This window comes from Argiope bruennichi, chromosome 8 (assembly GCF_947563725.1).
Source record: "Argiope bruennichi chromosome 8, qqArgBrue1.1, whole genome shotgun sequence".
Taxonomy (NCBI): Eukaryota; Metazoa; Arthropoda; class Arachnida; order Araneae; family Araneidae; genus Argiope; species Argiope bruennichi.
Window position 1 is genome coordinate 53,958,907 of NC_079158.1, and position 21,035 is coordinate 53,979,941.

General features: G+C 28.9%; 1 protein-coding gene across 2 annotated transcripts; it reads left to right on the forward strand.

The window, feature by feature from the left end:
• The first annotated feature begins 5,198 nt into the window (after positions 1-5,198).
• Positions 5,199-19,049, forward strand: LOC129981527 (transcription initiation factor TFIID subunit 9B-like). 2 transcript variants are annotated; one of them, XM_056092388.1, is made up of 6 exons: positions 5,199-5,465; positions 6,238-6,377; positions 7,777-7,911; positions 13,865-13,910; positions 15,561-15,710; positions 18,725-19,049. In XM_056092388.1, the coding sequence occupies exons 1-5, from the start codon at positions 5,324-5,326 to the stop codon at positions 15,674-15,676; spliced, it is 579 nt and encodes a 192-aa protein (XP_055948363.1). In that variant the 5' UTR covers positions 5,199-5,323; the 3' UTR covers positions 15,677-15,710; positions 18,725-19,049. The 2 variants fall into 2 exon arrangements, with proteins under 2 accessions (XP_055948363.1, XP_055948364.1); XM_056092389.1 differs by lacking the exon at positions 15,561-15,710.
• The last annotated feature ends 1,986 nt before the right edge of the window (positions 19,050-21,035 follow it).

Below are 21,035 nucleotides of genomic sequence, written 5' to 3' on the forward strand. Positions count from 1 at the left end.
TGGCACTGGATTCTGGAAAATAAAGGTAGGATTTTTCTAGTTTTTCCTTTTAATTGTTTCGTTTTCTACTAGTTTTGATTCTGGCTGCATCGTATTAGATTCTTCGTCAGTAATGACGAAGAGGAAACCAGAAGACTTTGAGTCAGAGGGGAAATATAAGGATAGGAAACTAAATTATATTCTTACAAATGAGTTCTCGGAGAGGGACAAAGCAAACATTGCAATTCAAAGGGGTTGCCCCAAAATAAAATTGTGCATTGATAGTAATAATGGCCCGTCGCCATGGATTAAACCCAAATCAATCAATGCCACGTTCGGACCACTGACCCACAAAGAAGACACTTTTTCCCTAAACAAATACAAAAAATTGGTTCTAGTTACTCGGCACTTAAGCTCAGTGGAGAAAGTAACTGATTTTGTAAAGAGTGTTCCGGAAGCAAGGATTCGTATCATTGATACGAATATTGTAACAAAATACATCATCCGTGATGTTGACACGGATTACAGCATAGTGGAAATTAATGAAGAACTATCTTCACAGGATATCATCGCAACAAAAATAGTTAGATTTAAAAAGAAGGGGACGGCAGAACCTATCCCAATTGTTCTTATTGAAGAAATTGGGAAAACTAATCGATCCGAAATAAAGATCGGCAGACTTATCTTTAAAGTGTCCAAATTTATTGAAAACCCTAAAGTTTGTTATAAATGCTTAAGATTTGGTCATACACAACTCCGGTGTCAACAAGATAAGAGGTGTAAAAATTGTGGGGGCTCACATGCCGAGGATTGTAAGGTACCCACTAAATGTTTTAGATGCGAAGAGACTCACGACGCTCTCGACAAAAAATGTAGGTTTTACAACCTAGAAAAAGAGATTATAAACCTGGTTAGAGAAAAAGACATATCATTTCAGGAAGCAAGGAGGATAGCGAAATCGCAATCTTTTGCACAAAAGGTTAAGGGCGATCAGCCGGTCCAGTGTACCGAAATCCCCAAAAAACAAATAACGGACCTCTACTCGGCTTTACAAGACTTAACAAAACTAATTTCTGCTCTAATACCCCAAGGGAATGAACTCGTAAAACTCCAAGAAGTCAACAGACAGTGCATTGCACGTATTGGGGAGACTCAAGGAAATTTAGAGAAACAAGTAGAAGAGAATATTACTCTCCGGAAACAAATCGAGACTCAAAGGGCAACGATTGACTCGCTACAATCTAAAATTGCCCTTCTGGAATCCAATCTTGAATATAGTCACGTTCTGAGCCCAGGCGTTGTGCACGATCAACGGTCCCTCGCTGAAATAAATCATTTCAGTGTTGCGGAGGATTTCTCGGGTATCGGATAATTAAAAGAAAAAAAAGGGAAAAATTAAAAGTTTTTACTTTTTTTATAATTTTTATTAATTTTTTTTTTATTTATTTTTTTCCATGAGGTTTATTCAGTGGAATGTTAGGGGGATCAAAAATAAGATCCCTTGGCTGCAGGCCCCCCCTTTTTCGGCGGCCCAGTGTTTAATTTTGCAGGAAACATGGCTCAATGAGTCTGCATCCTTTTCTCTTAAAAACAAAAAAATCTTTCGAGCTGAAAGACAAAATTCTACTAGAGGTGGATTGCTAATTGCAGTAGAACAGAATATCCCTGCCCAGATTTTGTCACACTCACTTCCTCCGTCAACAGTGGAGGTCTTAGCGGTTAAAATATGGATTGGACCAAATTCAGAATTCCCACTAACGGTTATCAATCTTTACTCTCCTGGAGGTAAATTTGATGACAACTGGTTGGAATCCTTGTACTCGCAAATCTCTTCTCCTTTCGTTTTACTGGGGGATTTTAATATACACCATCCAGCACTTGGGAGCGATCATTTATCTTCCGATGCAAACCGGGTCCTGGATTGGATTAGCACAAAACATATGTGCTTGCTTAACACGAAACAATATACCAGATACCAGGGGACTCAAGCCCCTTCGTTATTAGATTTGTCCATCTGCTCCGCAGATATAATTAATAAGATTAATATTGAGATCTCGCATGATATGTATGACAGCGATCACTGTCCCATTTTTATTTCCTTTTGCAATTTAGATGCAAAGTCTATCTATACTCGAAAATACATCAATTGGGGCCAATTCTCAAAGAAGGTCAATGCTCTTCTTCAAGGTAATGGGGATGTCTCTTCCCTTGATAGACTTACCAATATCTTCCAGGTAAGCGCAAACTCATCATCGTACTCGTTTTCTAAATCAACACACTCGCACTGTCCTTGGTGGGACGCTAGATGTAACTACCTTAAGGCCCTCAAAAGGAAATTGTTAAGAAAGGCGAAATCATATCCCTCCATCTTAAACTGGACTGCATACAAAGAAATGGCGGCAGCTCTCAGAAAATATGTTAAGTATAAAAAACGCAGTTTTTGGGAGAAAACTTGTCAGGAGGTTGCTTCTTCCCATCAGGCTTTTAGCATCGTTAAAGCCCTACTAAACAAAGATGAGTCTCCCTGTAAATCCAATCTTGTTCTCTCTTCGGGTACTACTCTGATAGCGCCGACTGCTCAAGCAAATGCAATTGCAGCTAACTTAATTAAGAGAGCACCAAATGTGCGTATTCCTTTAGATTTCTCAGTAGATGATCCAGAAAATTATGATGAAATGAGTTTGAACCGTCCGTTTTCCTTTAGGGAATTCCAAAACGCATTAAAAAGAACAAAAAACAAATCCCCTGGCATGGACAAGATAAATAAGAAAATGTTGTCTTGTCTTTCCGATGAAAATAAATTTAAAATTCTCGATTTATTCAATAACTTATGGGCGAACACGATTGTTCCAGAAAGCTGGAGAATAGCGAAGATTATTCCTATTTTAAAACCCAAGAAAAATGCAGCAGAGATCACATCCTACAGACCCATCGCGTTAACATCAGTATTGGGAAAGATTTTTGAACGGATTATTCTGGACAGGCTTTTGCGGTATTATTTGGAAAAAAGATTTTTCTCTCCTTTTCATGCTGGTTTCCTCCCGTACAAAGGCTGTGACAGCCTCTCTGCAGCCCTGTTCAATAAAATTTTAACAGCCAGAGCTAATAAGAAACTTGTGTATGGTATGTCTTTTGATCTAAAGTCTGCGTATGACAACGTATGGCATGACGGCTTGATGCTAAAAATTTTACAATCGGGGATTAAGGGTAAGATTGCCCTGTGGATCTCACAGTTCTTACATGAAAGGAAAGCATTTGTTTCATGGAGAGGAGTGTCTTCCTCACTTTTTAAGCATGAAAGGGGCGTTCCGCAAGGAAGTGTTCTTTCTCCGTTGCTCTTCACAATTTTTATGAATGACATATATAGCATTTTACCCAATGATGTTTTTTGCTTTATATATGCAGATGACGTTTTTATATTAGTTGAAGAAAACAATATCGAAGCGATCAAAAATAAGATGCGGTTCTGTGTTACTAAACTGGAAAGCTGGTGCGACGAATGGCATATGGATATTGCTCCCCAGAAAAGTAATATTATAAACCTCTCATCTCGTAAATCGCCAGTGGGGTTTGGAGTCCTTTTTCACGGCTGTAGTATCCCTTGGTCTAATAACGTTCGCTATCTAGGCATTCAGTTTGCTTCAACCTTGTCTTTCCGTTCGCATATCGACCAGATCAGAACTAAAGCCTTTAAAAAGTTAAATGTGATCAAAAGTTTGGCTGCTCCCAGATGGGGTGCAAACGCATCTAATTTGATAAACATTTGCAATGCGTGCATTACACAATCCATGGAATTTGGAGCACATACGGTTGGCATGATGAATAAAGCTGGTTTTGCAGCTTTACAAACGATTCAAAACAACATCCTTCGTTTTGCTCTTGGACTCCCACGATGGACACCTATCCCAATTTTATTTAAAATATCAAATGAAATAAATATGAGACTTAGGTTTGAAAAGAAAAACGTGTTATTCTTTGTTAATCAGTTCTCAGCCCGCGAATACACTGAAGTTTCGAGATCAATTTCCGAGGTGAAGTCTGTAATCTCTAACCGCATTTTCCAAAGACTTCCCTGCGCAGGCACTTTAGAAGAATATTGCCATCAAAAAAACCTGTCCCTGGACCAAATAATCCCGATTATGGTCCCGGTTAGTTGGGATGATTGTGAACATTTTACCATTAAAACCCATGACTTCGGCTTCCAACAAAAGAGCTTGGATTCGACTACAATTAAACGTTTGTTCGCCGAGTTCAAATCACAGCTATCCCCAAATCAAATTATACTGGCCACAGACGCATCCAAGAATGAGAATTCTACTGCGGTGGCGGCTATAAACTGCTCCTCGAAGGAAGTCATTAAGGGAACGGTTCACAACATTAACTCTGTGTTTTCAGGGGAGGGTTTTGCCATAGCTCTGGCTGTAATGAACTTTGTCAAAGAACATAAAGATTATATTTTATTGACTGACAGTTTATCTAATTTGACAGCCCTGAGATGCCTAAATTTCCATTCTCCCAAAAGTGCCCTTTTTGTGGCCCGCGTTATATTTGATGCCTTAAAGACATGTTCCTCGTTAGAACTGATATACACTCCTGCCCACGTTGGAATTGCAGAAAATGAACGGGCTGATGATTTAGCTAAGCAAGCGTTAACTTCTTCAAATATTTGTGACTGGATCTCGCCCGAAGACACTTGTTCAGTTTATACTAAAATCGTACGACATAAACAAGATTTAGAATGGGAAAATTCTAAATACTATGAAAAATACAAATGGCTTGTTTCTTTCAATCTTAAAAAACTTAAGTTATCTAGACGTAATGAGGTTTTAATATTACGATTAATATCTAGGACTCTTCCAGTAAATGCAGTTCTTCATAAATGTAGGCTCATTGAATCACCAAATTGTGCCCATTGCCAGATTCCAGAAACTTGTGAACATTTTGTTCTTTCTTGCAGTAGATACGAGTCAGCGAGAAATTCTCTCCGTGCTAAGTTGGGTTGTGTTCCACTCTCTTTTGACTGGATTTGTGATTTCTCCGTACAGGGTCGTGATAAAGTGAAGGCTATGTTGGCTTTCCTTGTGGCTTCTGACAGATTTTAAAAATTTTTTTGTGATATTCGAGTTTTGATTTTTGTGAACCCGGCACAAGCTAAGAATCCGTTCAGGAGCATACGCCGGTAAACAAACCTCATTCCTTCCTTCCTTCCTTCCTTCAACTTTAACTTCGTTACACAGCACAAGTTTTACAGAGTTGGGAGTCCCCTGTGCCTTCTTTTGCTTTGTAAAATTGTTATAAGAATTTCAGTTTTAAATAATTTTTTAAATCGGATTTATTGTTAGTAATGGCGCAAACAACTGATCCGTTACTTTCTAATATAAAAAGCATACCTAAAGATGCTCAGATTATAGATGCGATAGTTAAAGATGAGGGAATTACTGATTATGAAGATAGAATTATAAATCGGTTGTTGGAATTCGTTAATAGTAAGTATCGCTTCTAATTTTTCACATTCATTTTAATTGATTAATAAAATAAATGTTGTCTTGAATTTTTGGTTATGAATAAGTAATTATAGGCACTCTATGGAAATTTACAACTGAAATTGAAAAAGGCATTTTATAAGTATTTAATTCGTTGTTAATTTTTAGGGGAATGTAGAGAAAAAATTTTAGAATTACCAGACGAACAAGTAGTATGTACCGATTGTATATTTAAATATCAAATTCATCAAAAGTTTTGTCACATCTTGTGTCGAATTTTGTGTACAGCCTATAAATGGTATTTTTTTTTTATTATTATTATTCTAAAGTTCCATTCAGCATTGAAAAATGAGAATTTCAATTGGGTCTATGTACTGATACTCAAAATTGTGTTTCAGTCTATATTCCCTCTATTTTGTCATCATTGATGAAAAGCAAAATTCACCATATTCAAAATAATTTCAGATCTACTGTCATTTCAAAATAATATTTCATAAACCTTTTATTCCATTAAATAATGAATAATGTTATTTCTTTAATATTTAAAAACACGAAGAGTCAATTACAATATTTCTGTAATCTACAAAATAAAGTTTGATTCTTTGAATTATTTATACACTAAGAAATATCTTAAAGGTATTTTGAAATATAGAAGTATTCATAAATTCAAAAAGACCTTACATACCCACACCCATATTATATACAAATTTGAAACATTTTAATAGTAGTAATTTATGTAATTATGTTTTACACAACATTTTTTTTTTCTTTTAAGAATATGCTGGTAATATAATTGATGATGCTCAGCGTTTGGCCAATCATTCAAATAATAAGAAAACAATTGATGTACAAGATGTAGCTCTTGCAATAAGCCAACAGAGTAATAAAAATTTCATCACTACACCTGATAAAGAAGTAAGTTTAAATGTTTCCAATTTTACTAAAATTTTGATTACTTTTTTGCTACTGATTCTGCTAAACAGATTAAATCAAGTATTATTAAAAAAATGTTTGGTTGTTAATTTATCTCTTTTCCATAATAAATTATTATATTTTAGCAGACTTCTTATAAATGAATATTAGATTCAAATAAATAGAATTTTATGTATAATTTTTAGAAATAAGAATACTTAAAAGTCCTTGGTAATATTAAATTGATGTAAATGAACATAATTTATATAATATAATGAATATTAACATGTTGAAGAACAACAATACTGATCTGTATTATATCGAATTATTGCTTAATTAACACTTGCCTGAGGCAAACTTTTGGCTAAACTACCTGCCATTTTTAAATGTATTTAATAGACTAACATCTTTAGGGATTTATTGCTGTTTGCAGTAAACATGGAATTTTTGTCAACTTTTTAAATGATTAATAACTGGCATGCATTTAATATGCAAATTCATTGAATCATTAAAAGTACGTTGCCTTTCAGTGATTTAAATATTAATTTTTGATATGATTTTGGAAATAATTTATCTAGTATCATCTCTCCTTGTTTGTTTTGTGTTAAAAGAATGGGATGGTCCCTATATTGATAAATGGACTTCCAGTTTTCCTTGGTGGTATATATAAATAATACAGACTGTTTATAGTTCCACTATCTATGATACAGTGCAGAGATTTGCTATGTTTTTGTAATGGATCTATTTTGCATACTTCCATGTGTTCCATTATCTATAAGAATCTGTTCATTCTGCATTTTGAATATCTTATTAATATAACAATATTTCATTTATTGTTATCTTCTGCTTTAACTAAATAAAAAATATTGAATTAAAGCAAATTGCTCTATAGGTAATAAGGATATGCATTTGTTTTTGTATTACATTTGTTATTATTATATTATGGTTAAATATGATTTCAATTATGAAAAATTAAATATAAATTCTGAGTTTACAAGAAGATATTGGTTAATATTTGCTTTTTGACACAATCATAAAAAAAGTCAGCAATTGTCTATGGTAAGAAATAAGAGGGTTACTATTGTAAACAATCTATTGGTCTTGATAATTTCAATTTTAGCAATAATGATAGTGTTTATTATGTTGTATATGTTTACATAAGTTTTTGGCAATGTGGCTTGATAAAAAAAAAGGTTTCAAGAAACATTTTTTTAAAAACATGTATAGAAGCAAAATTAATTTGAAGCCTTAAAAATTTTATTTTAGGATTTTTTGTGTATTAATTTGGCTGGTTAAGGTTATGTAAAATCAATATAAATTTAAATATAAAATTGTTGCGGATTAAGTTTGTATAAAATTGCTATAAATTTTCTGTTTGTTGAATTATTTTTATATGTTTCAGCTTACAGCAATCATGGCAAAAAGCAAAAATACTATGCCTTTACCTCAAATTAAATCCAGTTCTGGAATGCGTTTGCCTCCAGATAGATATAGCTTAATTGCTTGTAACTATCGTTTAAAATCGCCATCAAAGAAAGTAAGTAATAAGATTGTATTTTTTATAATTATGCATAGTAAAGAAATTTAATCATATAATTTTCTTGTTCTATTTATATTTATCTTTCAATTCTATTCATTAAAATTTAAATTGGAGATCTGTGTTATATTTCAACATTTTTTCATTTTCAACAAACTTTTTAATTGATATTTTTTAAGAATCCATGTTTTAGCTTCTTGATGTGTTATAGAATAAATTTCCATTTCTGATTTCAAATTTTTAATTAAATTCTAGAAAATTTTCCTGAATTTTCAAGTATATTATAAATTATCCAATTTTTAAAACATATTACTTTCTTATGGTTTTTATTGTATATGATTTAACCCTTTGAGCACCCAATTATTCTAAGCATAGCATCTCAAAAATTTATCTCTGTCCAACAAGAGTCCTTTCAAAAAATATCAGTGTACACTTGAGAAGTGTTTCGAAAAAGAACTAAGCGAAATTCTCTTCCCCCCTTCTCATCTGTGGGAGGTTCATTTACTTCTAGGAAAATAGAATCTCCCCTACTCCTTATCATTGGGTGGTCTCTCCACTCCCACCCCCTCTCCTTTTCTTTTCATTCATTAGCAAATTGAGGTTTTCAAACCAAGCCCTCTAACCCCAAATTCGAATTTCTATATTTCATTACTTCTCCCTCCGAGGAAAGAAAAATATGCTAAAAGATATTTTTTGCATGTGGTTTTAATTCTGTTAACTAATTTTTTAAAGTTTTGCTATAGTTGAAATGATTATAATACATCTTTTATTTCAATATTTTTTTCTAGAAACCTCAGCATTACAAATTTTCATTTCATTAGTATTTTATAATAATTATGATTTAAAATGATTTTTCTGAAACATAAATGCACCGAAACGATGTTATAAATTTACGTCTTTCCTACAAATTAATATGCATTTGAAAAAATTAATTTGAGTATAATATTTTTGTCTTAATTGTTTTATTTTTTCCCTGGAAATTTAATTTAAGGTAACTTTCGCATTGAAATAAAAGGATGGAAAGTTAAAATTTTTGTCAGAAATTGCTTAAATTTCCATATAACTGAAAGTTAAAAAGTCCATTATTTAAGGAGGGGGAGGGGGAAATGTAATATTTTTAATGACTTGCAAGAATGAATATAATCTAATAATTCTTTGACAAGCTTATACAAACATATTCATACATTTGGAATACAATGATTTGTAGATAGGCTACAAATGTTATGAAGTTCATAAGATTTGAAATTCTCTCTAAGGGGATCCAATGCCTTTAAATAAAGATGAATGATATATTGCAATTTTTTGCCCAATATTATTTAGGAATTTTATATCAGTTCATTGAAAATTTCAACTGATAGTGCAAATATTTAGTGAAATACGTAAAAATGTGAAAATTTATCCTGGCCATGCCTCTTTAGGCTGAATATTTTATATTTAACAGCCTAAATATATTTTTTGTTTTTCGAGTTATTTTTTTAGAATTAGTTGCAATATATATTAGGTATCTCATATGTCACATTTTTCAAATTGTTTCCTAGCTATTTTGAAGTGCTCCTGAAAGATTTAATAGAATAAGGACTCTCATCATTACTGTTTAAAAGAAGCAGATATTTTTTCTTGACTTTAAAAAAGTAACGACAGATTGATATGGTAGAATAGCAAAATTGGTTTCAATTTCATTTCAATAAAAATGTAGATAACTCAATAAAATTCTGAAGAAAAAGTTTCCCCAAAACAAAATTTTTGTCTCTGAAAAGTTTATCTTTTGAATTTTAATGTGAATCAAAAGTTGTCTATACTCTTTTTCCATTGATTGAAATTTAAATTAAGATTTAATAAATAAATAAAATTAACAATTTTGAAAAAGATTTTCTTTATTGAATATCTACTGCTCAAGAAGTAATTATATGCCAAATTTTATAAATATAGGACCATCTGTTTATGTATAGTTAATTTTTGGTGATTGTTGCTTCTTGGAATTTACAAAAAACAGTATGACTGTAATATAAATATTTTACATTTTTTAATCCAAAAGCTGTAACAGGGGTGTTTGTGCTCCGGGGAAACCCCGGAATTCCGGGGATTTTGAACTTCGATACCCGGAAATTCCGGAGATCGTCGTTCAAAAGAAAGTAGGAATAATAATGAATTATTTATTTTGATCTGGGTAATTTTGTTTGCTTTGAAAGCAGAAAACGCAAGGTCAGTGTGTGTAGTGAAAACTTTTCCTTTCTTTCTCCAAAGGCAGTGATAATGCGTGAAAAGGGGAAAAAGAACTTCTTTTTTGTTCTTTCCTTATTGCGAGTTATGACTCATTCCCCCGGTTCTCGGACATTCTCTTCTGGATTCTTTTCGGCAAGTAGGCGCGACAGAAAAAAAAGGGAGAGACTTCGTTCGACCAGATGTGCGATCACGTGACCTGGGTTCAAAGGTCTTAATTTTGCAAAAAAAGTAATTCATTGAACTTTTATAATTAGGTCATTCAATACTTCATAATCATAATTTTTCATTTCTCCCCCCCCCCTTCTCGAAACTCCAAAATGTCGGTAGTAAGTCCGTAAAAGTTTCAGGGGATTTTTTGGGGTCCCACAAACACCCCTGGTAATATAAATTTATATAAAGAATTCTTGAGGCAAAATTTAAATTAATTGCTTTTTGTCTTTTTTTTAGTACGTAATAAGTTGCAAAAGCTAGAGAAAATTTGTTAAGCGATGTTTGCAAGCAACACAAGAGTGCAATACCTTTTTAACCATTGTTTTTCTTTATTTTTCTGAAAATTAATCAAAGAATTCATAATATGCTGTTTCTCCTATAGTAATTACAAATAATATAACACTTACATGTAATTAATTCTTTACTATTTATATTCCTATTTTCCTAAAAATGATTTTATTTATCATTTTTCTGTATTAGTATGCCATATATACGAATAAATATGGGAAATAAGTTAATATTAAGTGTGCCACAAGCATTTTAAAAATAAATAATGAAAGAAGAATGCTGTGTTTAAATAAGAATGCATTTCTGTATCTAATCACAAAACATTTTCATTGAACACCTATAAAGAAGAATTCAGAGAAAAAAAAATTAACGCTTATTTAAGAAGTATATTGGAAATGAATTTTCTAAGTCTATTTCTTGATCTAAATAAAATAATTTCCAGAAAATGTATCTGACGGAACCTAGAATCAAGTATCGCATCTCCGTTATTAGGTCACAAAATATATTAATATATATGAGTACTGATATGAATCTCTTAATATTTTGAACTCTGACATAGTGTCAATATTTTTCCTTCCCATTTGTAAATCATAAGTAATTATTTTTAAATCTCATTAATATTTTAATGCATTTCAAATTAGAAACAAAAACTTAATTTTTAGATATTGAAATATGAAATTCCTTGCAAGACTTTATACCGTACTTTAAAAAAAATGAAAAAGAAAATTGTAACATTCTTACATCGAAAATCAAATTTTAAAAAACAGTCTTGATTTCTTAACAGAAACCTACCAAGGCATTCATGTCATGGATGAATTTTGATGCAAAGTAATTATTTATTTTAAAAATAAATAAATGAAATAAATTCCTTTTTTGTTTTATTTTGTTATCCTTTAGAAGGTGTTAGACATATTTTAAGATTGTTTAATAGTAACTTTTTGTCATAAGATGTTCAGAAATATTTGGCTTTATTAATAAAGAAAAGTTCTTAAATTATTATTATGATAAATAAAATCTTGTGAGAAGATTTTTTCCCTTAAGTTTCCGAAATCTGCATGAAAAACTTCATAAAGTAATCTATCATTGCCCAAAAAGCCATTAACAGAGGGAGACAGTAAAGACGAAAAAACGCGTCATCGCCCGTTTCGATGGTTCAATTCAAAGTAGGAAAAAAACCGTCTTAAAAGCAACTGAACAGGTCGAAATAAAATGTTTCCGCTCGTCTTGGAGCAGACTTGCTTTGCACAAAAGCACGTCTCCGGTGCTTGGAGGGTTAAGTATATTATTGGGAGGTAGAGTGTTCTGATTATAAGGTACAATTCTTAGATGCACTTGTATGAAAATCATTTGGCACTAAAACTAATAAGGTCCACTCTAAAGAGTATTTTGAATGAATGCTGATTAATTATTAGTCCTAATGGTGACATTTATGTTATCTTCAAACAATTAAAATCGATTGTTGCCAAAAATAAATATTAGTTAAAAAATTTATCTTGAAGTATCAGTAAATAAGTATGATTTTTTTTTTTTTTAAAAATTGCTGCATTAATGATCTTGTATATTTGTGCTGCTCTTTTGTTATTATATATTTTACTGGTGATCTCTAAAATATGCAGAAGTAATTTAAATTATATATATATATAATGATATTTTAACTAATTTCAATTTAATCAATTTTCAAGATTTTATCTTAATTTAGCCCATAGTAACTTCATTCCAAAATATTCGCTTATTTCATGATCCAATTCCATTGTCTCTACTTAATTAATTCAAGAGAAGCTTTGTTAAACTGCTGAATCAGCTAAAACTAACTTTCCCACACTCCACGTGAAGAGACAAAATGCCGCTGATGAGGCAAATTCTTTTTTAAAAATCACCCTGTGTTTCCCCTCCTTGTCCACGCGTGTAACGAAAATCCCTATCGAAATCTCATAATACATTAGCACTGTAAAGAAATATTTTCCCTATCAAAATCATAGGTTATATAAGACCTGGGATAAAATATCCAAGAGCTTTTTACCCTCATTCCTTTCTGTGTGCTTATCGCTTGTACATATGCCTGCTTCTTCAAAATGAAATAAAACGACGTCACGAAATTAAAAGTATCTTCACTGTCTTCAAACTGCATTCTGCTTCACATGAAATAATATTATATATATATATTAATTATATATATATATAATTAATATAATATTATATATATATATATATATATATATATATATATATATATATATATATATATATATATATATATATATATATAATATAATATATATATATATATATATATATATATATATATATATATATATATATATATTGCACAAGAAAAAGCACAACACTTTTTTTTATAAAATAAGGGCTTGTTTGTTATGAGGTGTGTTTCTGAGAATCACATTTGTTATAATTAAAAAAAAAAAATTAAACTATTCACAAATAACTTGGAATAATATGCCAGGAGAAAATGGGGCATGATTGATATTTTTTCCCATGGAGTTTTTGCACATCTTAAATTTCTCATAACATTAAATTGACAAATCTTTGTTAATATTGGTGAGGAAATGCAAACTATACTACATGATTTGATTTTTCCATAATGTTATTGAGTAAAGTTTTTTTTTCCACTTAAACTAGTATGTACCATTAAATTGATAATTAACAATAAAAAGTTAATATCATTCTTTGTTAATTCAATTAGGAATGGTTGTTATTCATAATTGGTATGGAATTTGGTTGGAAATGTTATTATTACATGTTCTGTTTATTATTTAAAAAATTTATATATTTGTGTGTATGTGTATAAGGATTATTAATCTGAATGTTATTACAGTTTAGCTATTGAAATTCTAGCTGTCATCATGATGGCACTGATGATTTTTGTATGTAATTAATTTTTGTTTCTACTTAATTTTATATTTAGGTTATGTTACTATATATATATATATATTTAGGTTGAAGTCTCTTTCTGGTATATTTACCAAAGGTCCAACTATATGCTGGCCAAGAAACAAAATGGCTGTGATTCTAAACAATTTATTTATCTTGATTGCTATCATGAACTGAACTCTGTACTTAACAATATAATTGTATGAGAACTAATTATCAATATCTTATAAATATTTTATTTAGAAATATGAAAATAATATATAGATCTAAATTATAAATTGCAGACAATATTTAAATTTATTATAATAGATGTATTAAAGCATGTATATTATTTTTATTGCAGCCCCGAAATGTTAATCGTAATATCACTACTTTATCTTCTAATGCAGGTAAAGTTTTTTACTTTTTTGTATTCTGTATTTTTCTGTAACTAAAAATTTAAAACATTCATTTACGTTTGCTGTAAAATTCAAGGTGACCATGAAATAAATGAAGGATGCGTGTTTGGAACTGGATTATTAAAAGTTTTTGAATTATTTATAATTTGATCTTCATTCTTATTTAGAGATGGAATGATTCTTAATAGCTGAAATATTTGCCTAAAAGTCTTAATTTTTGTAACTTTCTGTATTGTGGCCATTTGTTTTTAACTATCGAAAAATATTGTAATTTTTAACTTAATTAATGTTGCTCTGAACAAAGTAAATATGAAGGCTCTATAGTTAGTTACCTTACCCAAATAACTTTTTGATAAGCATATACAGTGATTTATTCAGTTTACCTGCAAAGTAATGTATGAATATTATGGTGATAATTAGGAATTAAATATTACATATTGAATTCATTTCAAATATTTTTTTTATCAGCTTTAGAGGAAATGTGCAACCAGAGGTATAGACCGATTTATTATTATTATTAAGAAGGTAAATACTTAAGAGCCAGTGCTCTTAATTATAAATAGGTAGAGATAAATATTTTGAATTAATAAAGAAATCATTTGTCATCACTTTTGAAAATTTGTCCAAGAGATATCTATGTAATTTTTTTTTTTTTTTTTTTTCAATTTCTTTCATGTTGATTAATAACTTTTTCGTTAGTATAGGAACATAAAGAGAAAAAAAGGAGCATTTTGGTCCTATTTATGGTCCACCCTAATGTAAAATATCATATTATAGTTTTTTAAACCATAATTAAAATGTTATGATCAGTATGTTATCTTTGCCAAAGTTTATTTACATTTGGCCAAATTGATTTTTTTACAGCCAAGTTTCAAACATCTCACTTTATTCCATGGCCACTTTGTTACACTTAATTAATCATATAAGTTTTGCTTCAGTTAATTACATTTTAAAATTACTTCTGAAATGCTGTTCATTTAATACTTTATGTAATATAAGAATGATTTTGATTCTCTTATTTACAGTTTTTTTCCAGCAGGTATATAGGCATTATCGTATAAATATACATTTTTCATATGTTGCCTAAATCAATATGTTATACTTTGGGTTTAAATAATAAACTGTTATCAAATGTGATATTTATCAAAAGCACTTTTCTGCCAGAATTTAAACTAATGTTTGATATACAAATTTTATGTCAGTATACCATTTATTAAAAAAGAAAATAGACATTGTTAAATTAATCATTTAATTCCTATCACTTATTCAAAAAATTTTCCAAATATTTTTAAAAATTAGTTATTTAACTGAAATAAAAGTAAGAATGAGTACTGTCTTGAATAATATTTATTCCGGTTGTGGAAAAAAATTGTAAGATTATTTATATAAATCTATATTTTAAAATTTATATAATTTTTTTGAAATATTCCTTAAAAGTTAAAATATAAGCTGCTATTAAAAACAACATAAAATTTGTTATAATTATTAAAATGCATTCACATAATTAAATATTGCAAGTTTGAGTCATGGGGAGACTTGTAAAAACATTTACTTACCATTTTATCAAATATAAATTAGCCCTTATCTTATTAAAAACCACATTGAGGAGCTTTATTTTTATGTTCCTTATTCTCTCTTTAGTTAACAAGGGCTCTGGATCAATAACAAGCTTGAATAAACCAAGTCCAATCACATCAATTGTGACTAAAGCAAATACTACTACAATTGTTTCAAAGCCTAGCAGTAGTACTTCTTAGCTCATTTGAAGCTTTTTAAACAATTTTCTCTGAGGTAAAAAGATTTTTTATTTTTTTCCCCATTAAGCTTTCAATTTTTTTTTTAATTAACGGTTTTAAGCTGAATCCAGAGAATCCCTTGATGCATTTTTTTTGTTTGCTTATGAAGTCTTTACTTGTAGAAATTTAATAATTATTGTTGGGATACATTTTTGTATATTAAATGTCATTCATTCCAATGGAGGAATTTGAAAACTTTACGATTATTGACAAAAAACTCAAATTGAATTCTTTTATAGACTTAATGAAAATTATTGTATTAAATTATATTCTAAAATTACAAAACACTAACATTTCTGTATTAAAAGACAGATGTTAGTTAATTTTAAACTCCTAAGAAATTTTATTATTGTATTGATAAAAAAAAAAATAGTTTCAATTTTGCTGCAGTTTGTTAAGCAGAATTAGATATCTCACAAGCAGTTTATTTAATGAAATTAAAAGTGCATTAATCAACTTTTAATATTTTAGTTAAAAGGCTGGTGATTGTTTTTTAAAAAAAGTTAATGCACTTGTAATTTTTTTTAATGATTTTTTTTTTTTTTTAAGAATGTTATATGTAACACTTTTAGCAGATGCATGACCGAAAAGAAGACTTTTGAATAAATTTCAATTTATTTTTCTATGGGTGTTGTAATTTGTACATGGAGAGGAAAGAAGGAACACGTCTGCAACAGAACACAAGAGCAAAGGGATATAATTTTTTTCCTTTTATGATTTTACTAAGAGATTCTTTTTTTTTTTAAATTTCTAAAACATGTCATTAAAAATTCCTTTGACACATATCAATTTAAGAAAAGGAATCTTGGATATTTTTGAAAGGAATGCATGGGTGTTACTGATCTGTATCCCTTTGCTTATAGAATGTGAAGTCCCAAGCTCAGTAATTTTTTAGAACATATGTTAGCAATAATATATATATATATATATAAATTCAGTTCAGAAAATAAGAGAAAATTTTAGAATAAAGATATTAAAAATCTGTTTTATTAATGTTTTATGTTTATTTAATCCTTCTAATTTATTTGTTTATTTAATCCTTCTAACCTTCATTATATTAGTTTGGTTGTCTGTCTCCAACAAACTTCACCTTTTCTAAGTATTGAATCATCAATTTCTTATTTATTGTATTCTTTATTTTGAAGCTATAAAAAGTTCTAACACTATTTTGATATCCCACTTGTATGATATGACATTTATTGGTGGTGCACATAATTTTATCTGCAAGTCTCTGCAAATAGTCATGGGCTAAAACCATCTAAATCTGTACTAAAAAAAAACACCTTTAATTAGCTATTTTTTAATTTTAAACATCAATTAACAAATCTTCTGAGGTGCCATTTAGTTTTGTGCAGTGGGCAAATTTAATTCTTTGTGTTTTTCAGTGTGTCATCTCATTCTGTCTTTTTTTAATGACTTTTTTTCTATCATCATTAATTGATTTTCATTTAATTCTTAGGTAGAAAAACAAAACAAGATTAAAAATGAAAGTACCAATTTTTATAATAATTTTGAACGTCTATATTGCTGTTGTCTCAGTGGATGAGTCTTCATTGGATTATTGTCTAAGCGGTCTTCATAAATTAATTTTAAGATTTTTTATGTAAGTTAAAGATGTAAACTGTCTATGATCATTATGGAAGAAAAGGAAGCATTAAAAAAAAATAATAATAACCACATTTCTTTAAAAGCCAAACTTAGGAAAAGAGCTTAAACTAGTGATAAAAGATTTTATTAATTAAAAATTGAAAAATATTTTTTAAATGTAAAGTAATGAATAAATATTTGCTAATTGAGCATTTTAAAGAGGATACTGTATGAAAGTTGCTGCATTCAAATAATTATAATACTGAAAGTACTTTATTTTAATGTCATTGAAAAATTTGCTAAGAAAAATATTTGTCACATTTATGTTTAAATCTGTATACCTCTTAAAGATATGAAATCATCAAGTAAATGTGATTTTATGAGAATAGGATTGTTATTTTCCACATATTCTAAAACTTTTAATTTCCTATAGATTTTGTTGATGTCCTGTTCAGTTTAGCAACATTTAAGAAAATCATTTATCAAATTTAAAGGGAGTTGGAAAATGTATAATTGCTTGCATTATTTTCTTCATAAAATTTCTTTGAGTTTCTCTGCCCACTGAAAATTATTTCATTACTAAACCATCGCTTTAAAGTGTTTTTTTTTTTTTTAACTGTAAAATGAATAGTAGTGTTTTCTAGGTATTAATTCTTTTTTTTTTTTTTTTTAAATCTCAATAAGTACTCTATGCTTTACTATTTTATACTCATATGCAGACTGTATTTATTTTAAATTATTATCATAGTTAGAGATTTTTTTTCAATAGAAAGCTTCTGTTTTACGGAGTTTTTTTATTTCTTTTAAGTGAATAATCTATTGATTTAATTAATCTTGGAAATTTTCAGATATGGAGTAGTTTGTGTTCTATATTAACTTTATCACTTCTTTAGAAAATTTTAAACAATAATGTACATACTTCTTTGTGTGTGTTGAAATAAGCAGTAATTTTTTGATTTATTTTTAATAAATTTTAAAATACACACACTGACAAAAAAAAACCCCACATATTTCTAAATTCATAATTTTTATAAATTATTCATTCGTCTCTTCTGGTACTTAATTTTGATAATATTCTGAATAGTACTATTTATGACTGCAGTCATATAGTCATAGTAAGCAAATACAGCTCATTTCATTGAGTTCAATAGAAATAAAAATTTAGCAATATTCTCATTTATTACTTAATTATTTAGTTAGTTGAAGGTTTATTAATAAATTTGTATTCCAATAACAAAATGCACGCTTATATACATTTGTAGAGCATGCAGTCATAAATAGTATGATCTGTTTTATTTCTCTACAAATAATGTTACAGAAACTTTATGTTTCTAAATATATAAATGTGTTAGGTTATATTCTTTATCTCTTTTCATATGAGTGAAATCATCATACTTATTTGACATACTTGATTTCTTTCAGGAAGTTGATCAGCTGTTTGGGTCAGACCATCATGTATCAAGTAATCCATTTAACTCGCAAAATTGGGATTTGCAACAGAGACCAATGATGTCAATGGAATAAATTGGTATTCTAGCCCTCTGCCCTGCCTGTCATTATAAGACACTTGTTCATTCATTATTTATCTGCAGTTTTTAAAATAGTGTTGATGCATTTCTCTGACATATGATAAAATGTTTGACCCTCCCCCCCCCATTTTGTACATTAATTTATTTTTGTCTTCATGTGTTTCATCGAATTTGAGTGTTTACACAATATCTTGGTTATATAAAATTATTGTTAGAAATGTTTTTGCTTATTTTATGATCTTCATGTACATAACACAATCTTCCGTTTGTAAGTTTTAATAAAATATTTATAATCATTGACTTATATTATTTTTTAACCAGCAAATTATCAATATTTCTGTACTAGACAAAATATCTATCGTTCTTATTGTTAATTGTTTCTTAGATGGCGTCACAGAACAGGATTTAGACTACTTCAAATTTTTGCTCCCAACTATTAAGTTCTGATTCCAGGGGTTAGTAAAATTGTAAGATTATGTTTTTAATTTTACCCCTCCTCCCCCCCACTACGTGATATGCTGTAGATAACAAGCTCAATTACTTTGACTATCTGCTTTACAGTGATGAAATGCCTGCAGCACTCATTAATAAGAACAGAACCAAGCAAAATCGTTTGACTTTAAAAAATAAATAAACATCCTACAACTTCTCTAGCCACTGAAACCAGAACTTAGTAGCTTCAGTAGAAAATTGAATGCAAGAAATATGTGAAGTAGGCTATAATGTGTACCGAATGAACAATGGCACCATCTAAAAACCAATTAGCACGTTAAACTTCACGGTACAAAAATGCCAAATTGTTGTTACTTTCATAAAATTATATTTTTACTGAAAATCTACTACAAATATAAAGGATTTTTCTGACTTTTAATTATAATGTTGAATGAAAAATGCATTACCTTAATTACAACTAAGTTATGAAAATATAGTTTACATGAAACAATTTGTTTGATAATATTTTAATATAATTTATGATTGGATTTAGCTAGAAGTTAAATTTTCCTTTCTTTTTCCAATTAACATTTATCTATAGATGCTGTAAAATTTAAATTGATTAGTAAACATTTAAAATCTTCCATAGATATAAGATATCTATCAATAATAAATTTAAGAATCAATATTTTTATTTGACTGTTTCATTCTAGCATGATAAATTTAAGACATCTTTAAACACAATATATCCTATACATTTGGATGATTACAATGATCTATATTTAGTGAGCGAGATTGACTTAAAATGGCACACACAGAATTTTATTCCCCACCCCTTTTCTATTGCTTATCTTTTTAAATTTGTATTTTAGTTGTCATTGATAACTAACATATTCCTGTTAAATTATTTATCACTGAAAATGATACCAAAAAATGGAAAACAAATCGTGTTAATAGTAGAGACAATATATATATACATATTGTAACATATCTTATGATTCGGAATATGTAAACAACATTTTACTCTCATCAAAAAATTTACCATGTAAAAAATATTGCATACTGCAATATTATCTGTTATTTTGAATATTATGGGATGGTATTTATTAATATGAAAAAAATTATGAAATAAATCTGATTTACCTTTATAAACTTTTATCAATACATTTCCATTTTATGTATTTCATTTTTCATCCAAAATATTTTTCAAACAAGTTTAAAAATGACTGTTAAAAAGATTATGACCTTTCACAGAAGTAACAGTATTAAATATATATTGCAAAATCATATTAGTTTAAAATTTAATATTAAACCAATACACTGAAATTACATTGTGAAAAAATTCCATTTATTGTATATATGCTTAATGTTAATATGGTCTAAATGAATGCTATGCTATAAAAAGCTATAGCTTTAACAGATCTGGTTTGAACTATGCACATTAAATTATGTGCTAAGATAAAACCTTTTTAATGTAAATAGGGAAATAATTTATTAATGAATAAATAGCAAGATTTTTGAAAATCTTTATGAAGAATTAATATACTTTTTAATGAGGAACAAGTCAATTTTTAAAATGCAGTACTAAATATCGTGATTTTCTCAAAAAATAAATAAATAAATAAATAAAAATACATGTTTAAATAACAAATTATGATAGTTTATTAAACCAACACAGCTTTAATTTCTATGTTTTTATTGTGTATATGAAACATTTTAATCGAATCAATTCCTGTAACAACAGAGGGTTTAAAAATGCAATTTGCTTTGTT